The following is a 17,066-nucleotide window of genomic DNA, read 5'->3' on the forward strand; positions in this document are numbered from 1 at the left end:
GATATTGCAATCTTACCAAGCCCTTTGACTTTGCCTTTGCCATTGTCACCAAATGTGATACTATCATAACCATCATTGCCATTGGTGTTTATTGAGTTGAACATTCTTGCATCACTGGTCATGTGTTGAGTGCACCCACTATCAAGAACCCAATGCCTTCCTCCAGCTTTGTAATTGACCTACAAAAGAAGATCAATTCCTTTTAGGTACCCAAACTTGCTTGGGTCCTTGAAGGTTAGTCACTAGGCTCTTTGGTACCCAAATGACTTTCTTCTTTGAGCCCATCCATGGTTTACCAATGAACTTAGCCTTTACACCATTTGTACCCTTAGTAAGCATATAGCATGAATCAAGCTTAATGGAGGATACATTAGCATTTTTGCTCTTATTTTTGCATTCTTGCTCTTTGTGACCCACTTGCTTGCAACTAGTGCAAAACCGACCATTGTTCTTCACAAAACTAGTCTTGTGAGGAGCAAAGACTGCCTTGCCTTTCTTGGGGGGTATAGCCCAATTCCTCTTTGTAGAGAGAAGCTCTTTGGCTATCCAAGCACATAAGCAAGTGGTCCTCACCACCATAAGCCTTAGCTAAGGTGTGAGTGAGCTTAGTGACCTCCTTCTTGAGGTTCTCATTCTCAACCACTAGTGAGGCATCACAAGTGAGACCATCACTACTAGATGAGGTAGAAGTGGAAGTGCTACAAGAAGGGTTAGTAGGAGCAACAATGATAGGCATAGATAGTGATTTATCAATTATATCACAAGTTAAACCTACATTGCAAGTTTCAACATGCTTCTTTTTATTTTGCTCATCAAGCAAAGAGGAATGAGCCTTTTCAAGCTTTTTGTGTGCTTTGCCAAGCTTCTCATTGGCTTCCTCTAGCCTCCCATGATATGCATTGAGCTCATCAAAGGTTTGCTTAAGGGCTTTTAGTTCCTTACGCAAGCTCTTGCATTCCCTTCTCTTGATATCAAGGTGTTCTCTAGCATCTTCTAGCATGTCAAATAATTCATCCTTAGTAGGTTCATCATCATCACTATCACTATCATTTTTATTTTCATGTTCATCATCATCAACATGTTCTTCATCACTTTCATCATCACAAGATTGTACCTTAGTGGCCTTAGCCATGAAGCATGATGAAGATTCGAAGAGAGAAGGATTCTCATTGATAGCAATACTTGCAAGAACCTTCTTCTTGGTGGTCTTGTTATCATCACTATCATCATCATCATCACTTGAGGAAGCATCACTATCCCAAGTGACTACATATGAACCACCCTTCTTCTTCTTGAATGCCATCTTGTCCTTGTTCTCTTTCTTTTCCTTCTTGTCCTTCTTCTTGTTCTTCTTGTTGTCATCATCATTGTCGCTATTATATGGGCATTGAGCAACAAGATGATCTTTGCTTCCACACTTGAAGCACCTTCTTGACTCCTCTTTGTTCTTGAATGAAGATTTCTTTCTTCTTGCATGGTAGCCCTTCTTCACCATGAACTTGCCAAATCTCTTGACAAATAGAGCCATCTTCTCATCATCATCATCATCATCCCAAGATTCATCTTCTTCACTTGATGTTTCTTGCTTTGCTTTGCCCTTGGATGATGTGGCTTTGAATGCAACGCTCTTCTTCTTCTCATCCTTCTTCTCATCTTTCTTCTCCTTCTTTTCTTCCTTCTCATCATCACCTCTATAAGTATCATCGGTCATTATATCTCTCAACACTTGGTTTGGTGTTATGGTGTCCAAACCACTCCTCACTAGAATGGTGACCAATGTACCAAATCTTGAAGGTAAGCATCTCAAGAACTTGTGGGAGAAGTCCTTATCCTTCACTTCTTCTCCAAGTGCTTTGAGATCATTGATAAGCACTTGAAGCCTATGGAACATCTCCGGCACACTCTCATCATCCTTCATCTTGAAGCTTGCAAACTTTTCTTTGAGAATGTAAGCCTTTGCACCCTTCACGGCTTGAGTGCCCTCAAATGATTCTTCCAATTTCTTCCATGCCTCATGAGCCATCTCAATGTTTTTGACTTGCTCAAATGTTCTTTCATCAATTGCATCATGAATAGCACTTAGAGCAATGTCATTGTTTTGGAGAAGTACTTCTTCAGCCACGGTGGGATTCTCCGGATCTTCAATCTCAATTTTTGTTTCTACCACCTTCCAAACCTTCCTATTTATTGACTTGATATAAGTTGTCATCTTGGCCTTCCAATAGGGATAGTTGGAGCCATCAAATTGGGGTGGCTTCTTGGTGTTGTTGATTTGAGCCATTTTAACACCGAAGGTTGTTAAGCCTCAAATAACGGTGACCTCGGCTCCGATACCACTTGAAAGGTCCTAATGGCTAGAGGGGGGGGGTGAATAGCCTAATAAAATTTCTACAACAACACTTAACAAAATAGTTAGACAATTATGAGGCGAAGCAAGTGTTGTGCTAGCATACTCAAAATGCAAGCCACCTACCACAATTCTAGTTTAGATAGTGTCGATTCACACAAGAGCTATGACACTACTCTATGTTAGTGTGCTCTCAAAGACTAACTAAAGAGCCACACCAACCAAGCAAGCAAGCTCTCACAACTAGCTACACTAAAGAGCTTATCAACTAGTTTGTGGTAAAGCAAAGAGAGTGATTAAGAGGGTTATACCGCCGTGTAGATGGAAGAACTAATCAATCACAATGATGAATAACAATGGAGACCAATCACCTCGGAATCAATGATGAACACAATGATTTTTACCGAGGTTCACTTGCTTACCGGCAAGCTAGTCCTCGTTGTGGCGATTCACTCACTTGGAGGTTCACGCGCTAATTGGCTTCATACGCCAAACCCTCAATAGGGTGCCGCACAACCAACACAAGATGAGGATCACACAAGCCACGAGCAATCCACTAGAGTACCTTTTGGCGCTCCGCCGGGGATAGGTCATGAACCCCTCACAATCACCACGATCGGAGCCGGAGACAATCACCACCCTCCGCTCAACGATCCTCGCTGCTCCAAGCCGTCTAGGTGGCGACAACCACCAAGAGTAACAAGCGAAATCCGCAGCGAAACACGAACACCAAGTGCCTCTAGATGCAATCACTCAAGCAATGCACTTGGATTCTCTCCCAATCTCACTATGATGATGAATCAATGATGGAGATGAGTGGGAGGGCTTTGGCTAAGCTCACAAGGTTGCTATGTCAATGAAAATTGCCAAAGGTTGTGAGCTACAGCCGGCCATGGGGCTTAAATAGAAGCCCCCACGAAATAGAGCCGTTATACCCCTTCATTGGGCATAACACGAGCCGACCGGACGCTCCGGTCCAACTGACTGGACGCTGCTCCTCAGCGTCCAGTTGTCCGATGGCGTCCACATGTCCCCTGCGTTCAACAGTGAACGTTTGATCTCAACGGTCGACATGTTGACCGGTCGCTCCGACAGAGCTGACCGGACGCTGGACCCCCAGCGTCCGGTCGTTTACAGTAAGGGTCCAAAACAAGTTTTTGTCGACCGGACGCGTCCGGTCATGCTTGACCGGACACAACCCAGTGTCCGGTGCTTAACCCTAATCACTGTGCCGACCGACAACACAACCGGACGCAGCCTTTCAGCGTCCGGTCGCAGAGCGACCCAGCGTCTGGTCAGTTGACCGATGCCAGCGTCATTGCGACCAACTCCATTTCACCTCTAACATCTTCACCCTTGCTCAAATGTGCCAACCACCAAGTGTACCACCTTGTGCACATGTGTTAGCATATTTTCACAAACATTTTCAAGGGTGTTAGCACACCACTAGATCCTAAATGCATATGCAATGAGTTAGAGCATCTAGTGGCACTTTGATAACCGCATTCCGATACGAGTTTCACCCCTCTTAATAGTACGGCTATCAAACCTAAATGTGATCACACTCTCTAAGTGTCTTGATCACTAAAACAAAATAGCTCTTACAAGTTATACCTTTGCCTTGAGCTTTTTGTTTTTCTCTTTCTTCTTTTCAAGTTTAAGCTCTTGATCATCGCCATGCCATCACCATTGTCATGTTATGATCTTCATTAGCTTCTCCACTTGAAGTGTGCTAACTATCTCATGATCACTTGATAAACTAGATTAGCACTTAGGGTTTCATCAATTCACCAAAACCAAACTAAAGCTTTCAACATGTAATGTATGTATAAACTACCAAACAAAAAAATCTTCAGATGTGCCTTTTAACAATAGTAATTGTCTTCATTTTTTCATGTACTATTATCTCAAATGGATTTTGTTCTCAGCACACTCCTATATATGGCTCACAATTTTTATAATTTGATGTCACTAATCTCATTAGCACCAGCTTTATGCACTCTGAATGTTGTTTTTTACTTACAGATCAATCCAAAAAATATGCCACTTCATGCAGTGTAGATAGCTAACGTTGGGGAACACATCATTTACCAGGTGCATGGTCGTACCATGCTTGCCGGAAAAACAACAGCACCTCATTTCAATTTCATGGTTCGCTGCAATAAGGTAATAACCTAAACATCGTCAGTTGTTATTTTTGTGGCTTATTAGTGAATAGAGGGACAAAGAAACTAAATATTTTTTTACTGAAATGTCAGCTTATTGTATAAGAACATGCTTTTGTCACAGTATACACGTTTTAACATGACATTTATCTTCCGGCATTTGATATGCTAACTTCCTGTAGGTTGTCTTTTGCCTAGGCATATCCTGTTTATTAATGCTATGAGACTTCTGAGCTCAACAAACCAGAGATTGAGCATCTCATATTTTGGTGTCACTATTCTAAGGCGTTTCAGTAAATTATGTGGTTGCAATATTGACTTCCATGAACAATCTGCCAGATTTTAGTTTTGTTTGCTGTGCCTATGATTTTAGTTGCCCTGTTGACATTTTTGAAGAGATTTAGAGATTTTACAAGCTGCCACTGCGTAAGGTTGTGATTTCCTGTAGATCATTGACGAGACTCTTAGCATTGTGTGCCCTCTTGTTGCAGGCTACCGTTCTACTTGGAAGCAAAGCTGACGTTCTCTATATAATTGTGGTACCCTAAGACAAAAGTGCTTAGTTTGTCCTTTGCTTTTGTCTTACAGTTTCTTTTAAGCATAGGACTGATGCGTGCTTTCGGTATAGGGAACTACATCTGTTTATGGGATTTTCTTTAAGCCAGATATTTAACAGCATGACAATGAAATCCACTGGGACCTCCTTCAGTTGACAGCTCGAGCCACTGATATGGTCATCATTTATTTCCAGAAGGTTGCTTCCGTACGACAGAAATACTCTTTTTATCCTTTTAGAATCCTTTACCTATACAACATATTTTGCATGCAGACAGACTGGCTTTTCCTAAATTTTAAAATCCCATTACGAGTAGGTCACAAAAAAAATGTTGAGCGCGTCCGCACAGAGCAATTTGAAGATAATACTGACACTGGCAAGGTAAACCAATGTCCTATCCCTATTCAGCTGTATTTATAGTCTCAGCAGGATTTGAGAACTCATTATTGTTGACACTGTTGAGACCATACATCAAAAATATAATTCCGTCTTTAAACTAAAGCAAAAATAAATGATTTTCCAGGCCAAACTTACTTCCTCAGCTAGCATCTATGTTTCATTTTATTTTTTAACGGACAGATCTATTTGCTTCGTGCACTTTGGGTTTTCTTACATAAATAAAATTGTCCCAGTTAGTTGCACTACCCTTTTACTTTTTCCACTATCAATGCAGAACATATAGCGCCGATCACTTCAGTCAAAAACTTTCAGAATTTATTGACAGAAGCGATCCATTTCAAATATGTTCGGAGGCATGATCATTTATCTAGACCCATGCTACCTATGATACCAAATCTTTTTTTATGCTATTATGACAGATTTAATAAGTGTCTTGCATACTCCTCATGCTACTAACCATTTTCCTTATTCTACAGGTATATGAAACAGTGACATGGATCTGGCATTTTGTGACATTTGAACAAGTTTAACAATGACGATGACAATGAGTATTCGATGAATAAGATGTCCATAGCACCGCACCCACTTTCTACCATCCACTGGCTACAAACAGTGAGTTCAGCAGCATGCCTGCGAGGATCAGACCTTCCGTGAGCCCTCCATCATAGCTGGCCATCACTATTCTGTTCTAGTCAGCTCTTTACTTGACTGATGATGACAAAGCCAGATGCTATGAAGTTGCACGTGCCAAGAAGGAACCAGGGGATGACGATCAAACAGATACCGGAGCTTTCGATTGTAGCTGTTAGTAGGGTCAAAACCCATTATTCTGCAGTTTGTAGGGTACCATTTGGGGTGAAATGCAGAGTGTATATGTGTTTCAGGGCACATTGTGGAAAATGGTTTTGTGATTGTATACTTGGTTGGCACCCCTCAGGGATGTGTATTAAAGACAATGTGTTATGACGTGAAATGGTTCACCGAAAGTATTCTCTTGGGGACATCAATGGTCTAATGTTAGAATGTGGAAACATTTGCCTGTTTGATGGGCAGCCAGTAACGTAGTCGGTTTACAACTGCGCGGAATCTGTGTCAACCACGCTCCGCCTAACAGCCTCTCGTTGAGTCGTCCGGAGCAAATCCCTGTTGAGCCCTTGTTGAGGGATTTGATCCAGACGAGTCGGGTGGGGAGCTTCATCTCGCACTGTGTTGCTTCAGACTCAACCTGGACTCTATCGACCGCCTTCTTGGTGATGTCAAGTTTGGCTTGAACATACATAAATTGCTCAAAAACCCATAGATGTCGGCCGGTGATTTGGTGAAATCGGGTCTAAATCAAATGACACCAACCTCACATAGCAGATTCTCTAGGAGTTTTGTGGATCTCACAAATGAAAGAATACCATAAAATGACTGTCGTGAATATTCTTAAAAGAATAATCTTGAAACTCTTTATCAGGATGGACTTTTTGAAGCAGGAGAGTCTCTCTGTCGACAACCTAGGTTTTTTTAGCCTTTTATGTATATGCTATTATAAAAGTTGATAATTACTCACAAGTCATTAAAAAGTTTGAGCGGTCATAGGTGTCATTGTTCTAATTTTTTTTGTCCTCCGGGCCATTCCGTCCGATTTCGCCGATAACGGTGTCCAACGGGTAGATGAAATAACCATGTTGCCCCTAATTCAATTGGATTCCTATTTTTTTTCAGTTTCCTCCTGTGCCGTTCGCTCGTCCTACGATGCTAGCCTCTTGTGCTCTGGCCGCTCCGCGTCGCTGAGCTCCACCTCGCCGGGCGCGCCGTGCCCATGCGTCATCTTGGTGATGCCCACCGCAACGATGACGGGAGGATGCCGACGGCGAGCACGACTGCCCCAACCATGTTCACCACGCACCCTCCACACCAGCAGCAGCGGTGGGCGCTGCCGAGGGACCAAGATAACGATCTGTGAAGTGCTGGAGGTGACCGTGTTCTTTGCAGGCGACCAGCCGGTTGAGGCGAGCGACGCGGCGGCCGAGGCACGTGCGACCGGGCTGGACGAGGCGCCGACGGGCGGGCTCGCCGCGCAGGCGCGTGTGGCCGCGGACGCCAACGCCCAGACGGAGCGCGAGACGGACAAGACCACGCTGCGCCAAGTCCTCGCGGTTCGCCACACGTCCTTCCTCGCATGTGCTATGCTAGTCAAATTAAGCTGGCGACCCTTGTCCCAAGCAGGACGCAACGGCGAGGCAGAGGGCGCGGACAAGGAGGTGGAGCGGGAAGACGCGGAGCGGGTAGTGGACGCGGAGGTGCGCAGCGACCCCGACGCGGCCAGGCGGGGTGGGCGCGTCCATCGCCGCCGCCGCGCGGCTGAACCGCTGCCGGCAGTCACTGCTAGCTAGGCCGCATGGAACGCACGTCGACGATCCTACCGACCGATGACGATACACTGCACGCTTGTTGCTGATTGCAGTGTAAGTTTTGTTTGCAAATGTGCTGTAGAACATGTATCATGTATGCATACGTACACCCTCTTACTTGATAATAACAAGTTGTAAAACATGGATCGTGAGACGTAAAAAGCGACAGAAACAATCAGATGTGCAGCGAACCTGCTTATGCATTTGACGAGCACGCCACCGTGCAGGCGCACGGTCGGCTCAGATCGGATGTAGCATGTTGACGAGCAACGAAAGGCACGTAGAGGGAAGCGGCCGTCACATGCCGCACGCGGACGCATCCATCGCCCGCGGCCGCTGGCAGTGGTCACCGCGCACCTACAGCCTACGGGCCCCTCCGAGCCGAGATGAGCGCGCGCGCGTCCGTCCAGCCTTCCGGCGCGGGCCATCAGGTCCACCATGCAGCCATAGCGCTGCGCGTTGGGCGTGACCTTGTACTCCAGCAGCATGCGGTCGAAGCACCGCAGCCCGTCCCCGTCGAGCAACCCAGCGCGGCTGCAGGCGTTCAACACGCCGATGTACGCACCCGAGAGCGCACACGCCGCGTCGCCGCGAGCAGCGGCCGCGCGTGCAGCGGGACGCGGTCGAGGCCCAGCTTGATGTGCCGAGCAGCGAGCGCGTTCCTGAACTTGTCCACGCTTCGTGCCGAGACGGCCGCCGCCGCCAGAAAGGGCTACGGAGAGAGATAGGGTTGGGAGAGCCGTGGTATTCTAGACAATTTCATTAGCTAGTCCCACCTGTCAAGACATCTAAACCGTGAAAACCAAATAAAATGAAGACGGAATGGCACGAGGGCAAGAGAGTTTAAGTCAATAGCACCGGTGAGCGCTTAAACTTTTTAATAGTTTGTGAGTAATTACCAATTTTTATAATGATACACAGATAAAAGCCTCTGTTTTTTTTCCCAGACATGGCATTCTACGCAGATTCTTAAACTGGGCAAGAAAAAGATTAGGCTGCACCTGACTTATCTTGTGGTAACTATGGCTCCAAGCCGGCGCATATCGGGCTGCACGGCCGTGTGGGGATTGTTCCTGACTATGTCCTCAGGGCCAGCCAGCTTCAAGGATAAAGAAGGAAGCTATCCGCGGAGAAACCAGGCCATGCAAATGGCATTGCTCAGACTTTGGGGAAGATTTAGTGTCCAGTCAAAGGTATTAGATGCACAGACCTTGGCTGCAATTTATTTGTGATAACTTTCCTACAGCCCGGAGGGGAAGAGAAGGGCTATTGAGTTGGGTCCATGGGCTTCTTTTTGATAACTTTTTGTTGACATATAGAGAGTTCTACTACTACTTATTATCACAAGTTATAAAACCTGTGTCACGTAGAGTTGGAATTTTGATTAGACTCCGCCAAGGTTGAGTCGTAGAGTCGGTCGCCAGCCAAGGCTCCGGTATTCAACTATTCATACCAAAGTTTTCAGGTTTTTTTTTACAACCAAAGTTTTCTTTTTTTTTAACAACCAAAGTTTTCAGTTGGATACCGGCCAAACGTCACGTTACTGCATACTCCATATACCTTCGAGATCCAAAGTAAACTCGGTGTTCTCCCCGGCCCCCTTCTCTCTGATCTCGAGAATTCACAAGCCATGGCCGCGCTCCCGCTGCGTGCGCCTCCCCCCGCGGCCGTGGCCGCCGCGTCCCGTATCTCGCGGCCGTTCCACGGGGCCATGAATGCCCATCCGCTGGTGCCGTATCGTGTCGCCGTGCTTGCATTTGCGACACGTGATGTGCCCGGGTCCGGGATGGGCAGGCACTTCCCAACGATGTGATGTGCCCTGGGTCAGGCGGCCAGGCCCCAGCCTCACATCACACGTCGACGTCGTACTCCGCCACATGCATGCCGTGCAAATTTTTTAAACAGGACAGCATCGATGCGGTACGACGCACGTTCGACAGTACTGCTCATCTCACATGTGCGAAACAGGGAGCTCGCCAAGCCTCCACCCGCGGTGCTCCCGCGCAATTTCTAGATATATACTCCGTACACTTCAACTTAATATCTCTGAGAAAACCGAGCACTCGAGTTTCTGTTTAGTTTTCTGTAACTTTTCTGAGAATTTCTATACAACCTTTTTTTTTGCCGGTGTTAATTGTTACATATAGCCTTTTTTTAGATAAAAGAAAGTGCACAGTTTTATATGAAGGTAGGTGTTCTGGTCACCTCTTTGTCAAAGCTTTTAAAAACATTTTTCCCCTTACTAAACTTTACACGCCACCTTCCCTAAACAAATTACTAGTTTTACTTCGACCATTTTCTAAAGAAACAACATAGTTTTTTTTAATCTTCATTCCCAATTTTTTAATGTTAAGTTTTCTAAAGATACTGTGTTTGTGAAAGTTTTTTTTTTGTATAAACTAGATCTTTAAGTCTTCCCGCTGGCCCTAGCCGGCTGCTGGCCCCACGTGCCACACCGTCTGTCATCCTCTGTTGTGTGCTTGCGACCCATTTACAACTAACATGATGGTGCTTGCATTTGCATTGCACGCCATTGGTCCGCGGTGTGCGCTGGTCAGATCAGAGCAACCGCGGCGGTGCTTCAACCGGACCCGGCCCGTAGGGGGAGTTGCCGAATGCAAAGTTCCTGTCTCGCAACGCGTTAGGGTTTTAGGTAGTGTTTGGTTAGGTGTATGGAGATGGATAGGATGGATCATCGATGGAGGGTGGATGAGACAATTCTGTATGAGATGGTATGGTTTGATTGTTTGGTTACGTGTACGGCAGTGGCGGATGCACGATGCGGGATAAGGGGGGGCTAAAACAATAGATATGTTGATTTGCATGAAGATTTAATGGTGAAATCAAGCTTTTGCTACAGTGATTAGGCTTGAAATCAAGCCATTAGGGGGCTGGAGCCCCCCCCAGCCCCCCCTTTGGATCCGCCGCTGGTGTACGGTATAGTACATGACTTTTGTTTGGATGGTTGTGTTGAATGGTACGAGTTAGTACAAGATTATGTTTGGTTAATTGTATGGGTCCATCTAAGATTTTCTTTTGTAAGACATATTTGTATACATTTAGTAAGAATGCAACAATTGTTAAAAAAAATAATAGATGGATTTAAGAAAGAGAAGTCACCATTAAATTACATTAATTAATAGCCTCCTACAATAATCACTTCCCATGGTGACGTACACATTGAATGCATATAACAAAAGTACACTCGTCGGCGAACTCGCGGTTGACGCGCGCCCACAGCTCCGGGGTACCGGTTGTGCGCGGCGCGGTCCTCGCTGGAGGGCAGCCGCACGTCCAGAGGCAGGCCCTCGTCGAAGCCAGCCATCCAGCCGCTGATGCCGTGGTCCATCATCCCCTGCAGGAACGATGCTCTTGAACCGGGCGTGCGCCTCCGGGTTGGTGAAGTCGAGCATCGACGTCAAACGCCGTGTTGGGCATCATGTATGGCTCGCGGCCTCGTCCCTCACCACTCACCAGGATGCCCAGCTTCTTGTCTTCCTCGAATAGGTGCCTCTTCGTGTTCGGCTTCTGATCCATCTGAACAAGAACAAGCCAACGTTTTCAAACAAAATTCAGAACCCCATGGACACCTGCCCTGCTCGTGCTCGGTTGCCATTGATAAGTAGAGTACTCTGCACTCGTAGATCTTTCTCTCTACTCTGCACACCTAGACTGCTCGTGCTCCGGGTGCCCATGAGGTTGACGTCCACCATCCGCCAGATCTCATCCATGTCCTGCCTCTCAAGCTCCCGCGACTCGAACACGCCGTGGTTGCAGACCACCACGTCGACGGGGCAGGCCTCCTCGAGCGCTCGCGCCACGGCGGATGCGTCCCGCACGTCGGCCGTGTGGACGCCAACGCCGTCGTCGCTGCCCGAGTCATGCTGGATGAGCTCGCGAGAGCGACGGCGGTGGAGGGGAAGGAGACCGATCGAGTTGCGACGGCGGGGGACAGAGGACCGATGCTTGCGTTCTACGCTTAACGGGCCATGTTGTTGGGCCGGAACGACGTGCAGAGGAGGTGGAGCGCCTGGGCTCCGCTGGTCCGTTCGATGCCAAGGAACGGCAGGGATGGAACGACTGCCGGATGCAGTCGTGAGGGTCGACTGCAGAGGATCTGGTTCCCGGTGATCCTTGCCGCACACGACCATACAGCATCAATCGAGAATATTCGGTGGCTTCGGATCGTTCAGTCATGGATGGGTTCATTCAATCCAGCAACCAAACAGTAGGACACGTGGGTCCCAGGCACCTATCCAAGATCTACCGGTGCTGGATTGGTCCTAGCAACCAAACACTGCCTTAATGTTTTTAACAAATAATATATATATATATAATGGGCAACTGTTGGTTGCAAAAAATGCTACCATATTTGAATATCATTATTGGAAAAAAGAGAGAGAAAATATATAATGGCAAATTTGCAAATACTCCATTACAGAACGTCATCTATCTACTATATAATATCTACTATCTATCTACTATCTACTATATACCTCTATAATGTACCAGTTAGAATAAATCTACAGCCACACAATAAATACCTGCTCCGCAGTCATGATCTATGGTATATCCACATTCATGAATGCACTCAGAAAATATAACACCATCAAAACAGATGCATCAAATTATCTCTTAGCCATTCTCTCTCGTTACTTTTCGAATCCGACGGGTGATATTTAGTGTGTCTGCCCTCCCTCCCCCTCCCGCGGAGCTGCCGCGATCGCCCCCTGCCGCCATCGCGAACCCGCTGGCCCTGGCCGTGGCTGCTGCTGGCCTGGCTGCGGGCGCGCATCCCCTGGCTGAGGGCGCGCCTCCCCTGGCTGAGAGCGCAGCCACCAGGGGCCTGCCGGGGGCGTTGCCATCGGGGCGCGGCCTGCCCGTCCTCACCGTATATTCGTCTCACTTTCCCATCAACGCCGCCGTACCTCCGAGATCAGCCCACTGACAGCGTGGCCGCCGGCCAAGCAGAAGGCCGGACGCGCTCCAGTCTCCCAACGCCGAGGGCATGAAGGCCACTTCTCCTCTAGCGGCGGCGACGAGACCATCAGCCGCGCCACGAGCAGTCACTTCCCCAGAGTCGTTGATGGCAGCTCCCGTCCCCAGCCCATGGTGGATCTGGTGGCGGCGGCGCCCCATTCTCCACCAGCGGTGACCCTGAGGTGACCGTATGCAGCCTCCAGGCGGTGGCACGCCGCTCGGTCAGGCGCGGCCTGCCAGTGGCGCCCGGCGACTGCGTGGACATGTACTTGAGCATTAGTATCTAGATGCAGCAACTTCTTGAACCGGCATGGAGGTGACTGTGTACAGGTGCAGATGATTTCATTTTTGTAATTTCCCTCTCTCTGGCCTCCCTTGATTCTGATCTCTGAACCCATGCGAAGTAGCTTTTTTATGGATGCATGGTAGTAATTTGGTGCAAAATTTAATAGTATTTGTAATTGGCCTCCCAGATCACTACTGTCTACGATCCCAGGTGTTCTTGACGTTGCTATTCTAGATGGAATAGCAACGTCAAGAATCTGCATACATACTTGCATACATACTATTTTTGCTTGAATTTGTTCCTCTATCTTCATACAGGTTATTGTCTAGCACATGTGTATGGTGGCAATGTTGTTCAGGGTGCGATGTCCTCTCTTCGTCAATCCCTTCCTTCCACATATGTGCCTCCTTCCGTTCGTGTCTTTGGTATTAGATGTTGCCTACTGCACCCATGGGCTCGCCCAAGGACTTACCGAAACCAGGAATTGGATCGTAAGCACTGTTGTTCTCTGGTTCCAATTATTTGATTTGTTTTGCGTATTCCATGCTCTGATGGTTGCTTTAGCTGCTAATTTGGTGCTGATCATGTACGGGTATTGGGTAACTGTTGAGTGTCAGATGCAATTTCGTTGTGATCATACCGTGGAATTGAAAGCTGACTAAATGCTCTATTGTCAAATGCCCAGGTTCATGTGTGGTTAGTGATGATACCATGATATTGATTTAGGCACCTGTTGAGTGTCAAATGCCCAGGTTCATGTGTGGTTAATTATATTTCTTCTAATTGATAACTATTGTTATATAGAAAATTCCAAGCAGCATAAAAGTGATTAACATAAAGGTATGCTGCACTTTATTTCTTTTCCAATATTTTCCTTTATATTAGTTTGGTCTTTGTATACTCAAATATTTTTTAATACATATTATACTCCTTTTGTTTTCATAAATATGTGATTATCAATGTTTCTATTGGAGATTCTTTAATAATGTTGCAAGATCTTTACATCTTATATGGGCCAATTGGTGCTAAAAAACTTTATGGTTTTACTAGAAGATGATGGCATTGAGGGCTTTAGTAGTTAGTCCTAAAATCCATAGGGTACAGATGTTTTACGAGTCGTAGGGAATCACAAGAGCATGAAGAGGCTATTTATTTTGGTTTTATGTTTTATTTTTTTCCTAGATATTATCGTAGCGTTAGCACGGGCAATATACTATTAGAAATAGTGGGAGAGTAAACCTTTTGAGCATTTAGCATTATTTAACTCTTCCTTTTTGGGTAAGAATATAGACATTCAGTATATAGCTCCACTAATCAACTTTTGAGCGAGCTTGCCAGGCCAAGCAAGGATGAGGGCCGGCGCTGCGGTGGCAACGTACGGTCTGCCAGAGAGGCAAGCTGGCAAGACAAATTGACATTCATCGCATATGGAGGAAACTGAAGAAAAACTCGACGATCTGATGATAGCATCACTAACTTAGAGAAATGTACCACACGGCACAACAGAAGCCATGTAAACTGAGATAATAACGTGCGTCATGGCACATGCATGAGGGTCTGACTCAACTCAAGTAACCAATACTGATAGTCATGCCATCACAACACTAGACATGGAAGACAAAGCAACAGACCAAACAACACTACTGCTACTAGTAGATAGATAAGGCCCTGCTTGAAGTAGCTTTGATCCTGGGCACGATCACCATCTTTTTCTGGCTAAGAGGGGAGCAGATCTGTTCCATGGAAACAAAGTACAATACAATGGCCCCGTTCGTTTCGCTGAAAAAACAAACCGAAATATTGTTCTGGCTGATTTGTTATGAGAGAAAAATATTGTTCCGGCTAAAAAAATAAGCTAAAAAGTATGGATTATACGACAAGCAAACAGGGCCAATGAGTCAAAAATTGATCGAGCTAAGAAACGGGAAAAAAATTAATAATAGTGCACAGACTCGTCAGAGTTAAGAAGATCGAGCTAAGATGGTTTGTTTGATGCTTAGCTACAGACAACAACTTGTTAACTGATGATAATTAATAAGACAACACGAGGTAAACTGAATTCAGATGGTTGAGTCATAGCCCGACTCAAGTGACCAGACAAAAACGAGCCCAGGTATGTTATACATTAGAGACAATTTGACATCCCAATGAGCAGAGCAGACACAATGAAAACACAGGAAGCAGCTCGTATTATCACTACTACCTACTAGGCTACGTAGTACTAGTATCAACAGGTAGGCTAAAACGAGTCGAGAAGTAGATTTTGCCAACCTGCTAGTTGGGCTTATATAGCGGTAAGCCTGGATGCCTTCCTACCAGAAAAGTCCTTGCTCAGTTAAGTTATTCCACCACAGTCCCTACTTTGTGAAGAAGTAGATGGTGGTTTTCCGAAAGACACCCTTAACGCTGTACGTACTTGTATAGGGCAGCTGGCAGCATTGGAACCGGATGGCAGTTCTGTACCAGGCCTGGTCTGTACACAATTTTGTGGCGTGCCATCCGTTTCGTTTGAAGCATTCGTACGTGCGCATTGACTAATGCCGTTCCGTTTCTCAAAAGCATAGTTCCGAATCGCTGTTTGAAGCAAGATTACGTTTTAAAATTTTTGGAAACAAAAATCTGTTGGTGGCCTGATACGATGGAGCGTTCAAAATTACCTCAACCAAAGCAGGGTGGGCAACTCTCCCAACCAAAAAGAAAGAATCTGTCTACCCAACGTACGGTTATTTTAGCCTCTACTAACAATCAGATTTTGTTCATACACTTACAATGTCTTATTACTATATTTATATTGTCTCATTACTATATTTACAATGCCAAAGCGCGTCTAACTCAAACGGTTAGGTGACCCAGCGGCACTCCTCAGGTCCTGAGTTTGACTCCCAGTGGAAGCGAATTTTAGGCTGAGGTTAAAAAAATCCCCTCGCCCGTCCCCATGTGCCAAAGCGCAGTTATGGCCCGGCCCGGTTCTCACAAGGCAATGGATACCGCTGCGTCATGATGGGGGTGGGGGTTTTCTCGATCTATGTGAGAAGATCTTCTTCTTAAATGGAAAACCCCGGGGCCGTCATAACCCTCCGTAGGTCGAGTTTTTTTTTTACAATGATTTTTTAATATAATTTATTAGACATAGTGATGTAATTTAGAAATAACACAAATATATGCTAATTTTTTATGGATTCCAGACATCAGATAAAAATATATTAAATTATTCACAAATGTCAAATATCAGATGCAACCCCACTAGCCCCTACTGCCACGCCCACTACCTTCAGGTCACACGGATCCTCTGCGCTCCGGTGACACACCCACAGCCACGCTGCACCAACATGTTGCAGAATCACGTCACAGAGGATCTTGGGGAGCCCATAATGACGCAGAGAGTGCATGTTGCAGGACGCGAGGGATCTGCCGGTGCACTTCGCAGCTACGCGACACGTGTCAAATCTAATGGTCCAGAATTCGGGTTGTTGCATGGAGCCAAAACATCCGGTTGACGGATAGCAATTCTGAAAAGAAAAGGTAAAGATACGATCTGAGCCGCGGTGGTGGGCAGCTAGCAGCAACGGCTCCCTCGCCCCGTCCTGCTCCTTCCTGCCACCGACATTCGTGGCGTTCCAGAAGGCTCCGCGTCGATTCCATGCACCACGCCGTGCATGGATATGATGCACGTACGCCGCCGCCCATGCATGCGCGCTCGCCGTGCGGTGTCAAGGCCGGGCCGGCTCCCACGCGTTGGACTTGGCGTGCGTTAAGCTGCAGAGGGTGCGGGTCGAACCGCTTCCGAATACGCTCCGCTCCTAAAATTTGGCTGTGGCTCGATTCGAAATAGAAGAGGGGCAAAAGGGTCGCGACCCTATCGACCCTCTGGTCGACCCGCCGCCTCACCTCGTTAGCTGCTCACCGCCGCCTCGCCTCGTTCGCGCGCCTCGCC

General features: G+C 46.6%; 1 protein-coding gene across 1 annotated transcript; it reads left to right on the top strand.

Annotated features, from left to right (window-relative positions):
- Positions 1 to 7,305: 7,305 nt before the first annotated feature.
- LOC136526456 (late embryogenesis abundant protein 31-like) lies at positions 7,306 to 7,848 on the top strand. The gene has a single exon (XM_066519119.1). It carries the CDS (start codon positions 7,306 to 7,308, stop codon positions 7,846 to 7,848), a length of 543 nt encoding a protein of 180 aa, XP_066375216.1.
- Positions 7,849 to 17,066: the final 9,218 nt, after the last annotated feature.

The sequence above is a fragment of the Miscanthus floridulus genome, chromosome 19, assembly GCF_019320115.1.
Source record: "Miscanthus floridulus cultivar M001 chromosome 19, ASM1932011v1, whole genome shotgun sequence".
Classification (NCBI taxonomy): domain Eukaryota; kingdom Viridiplantae; phylum Streptophyta; class Magnoliopsida; order Poales; family Poaceae; genus Miscanthus; species Miscanthus floridulus.

Excerpts from the sequence above, each read along its gene's own strand:
- LOC136526456 (XM_066519119.1), top strand. The coding sequence starts at position 7,306 with ATGACGGGAGGATGCCGACGGCGAGCACGACTGCCCCAACCATGTTCA.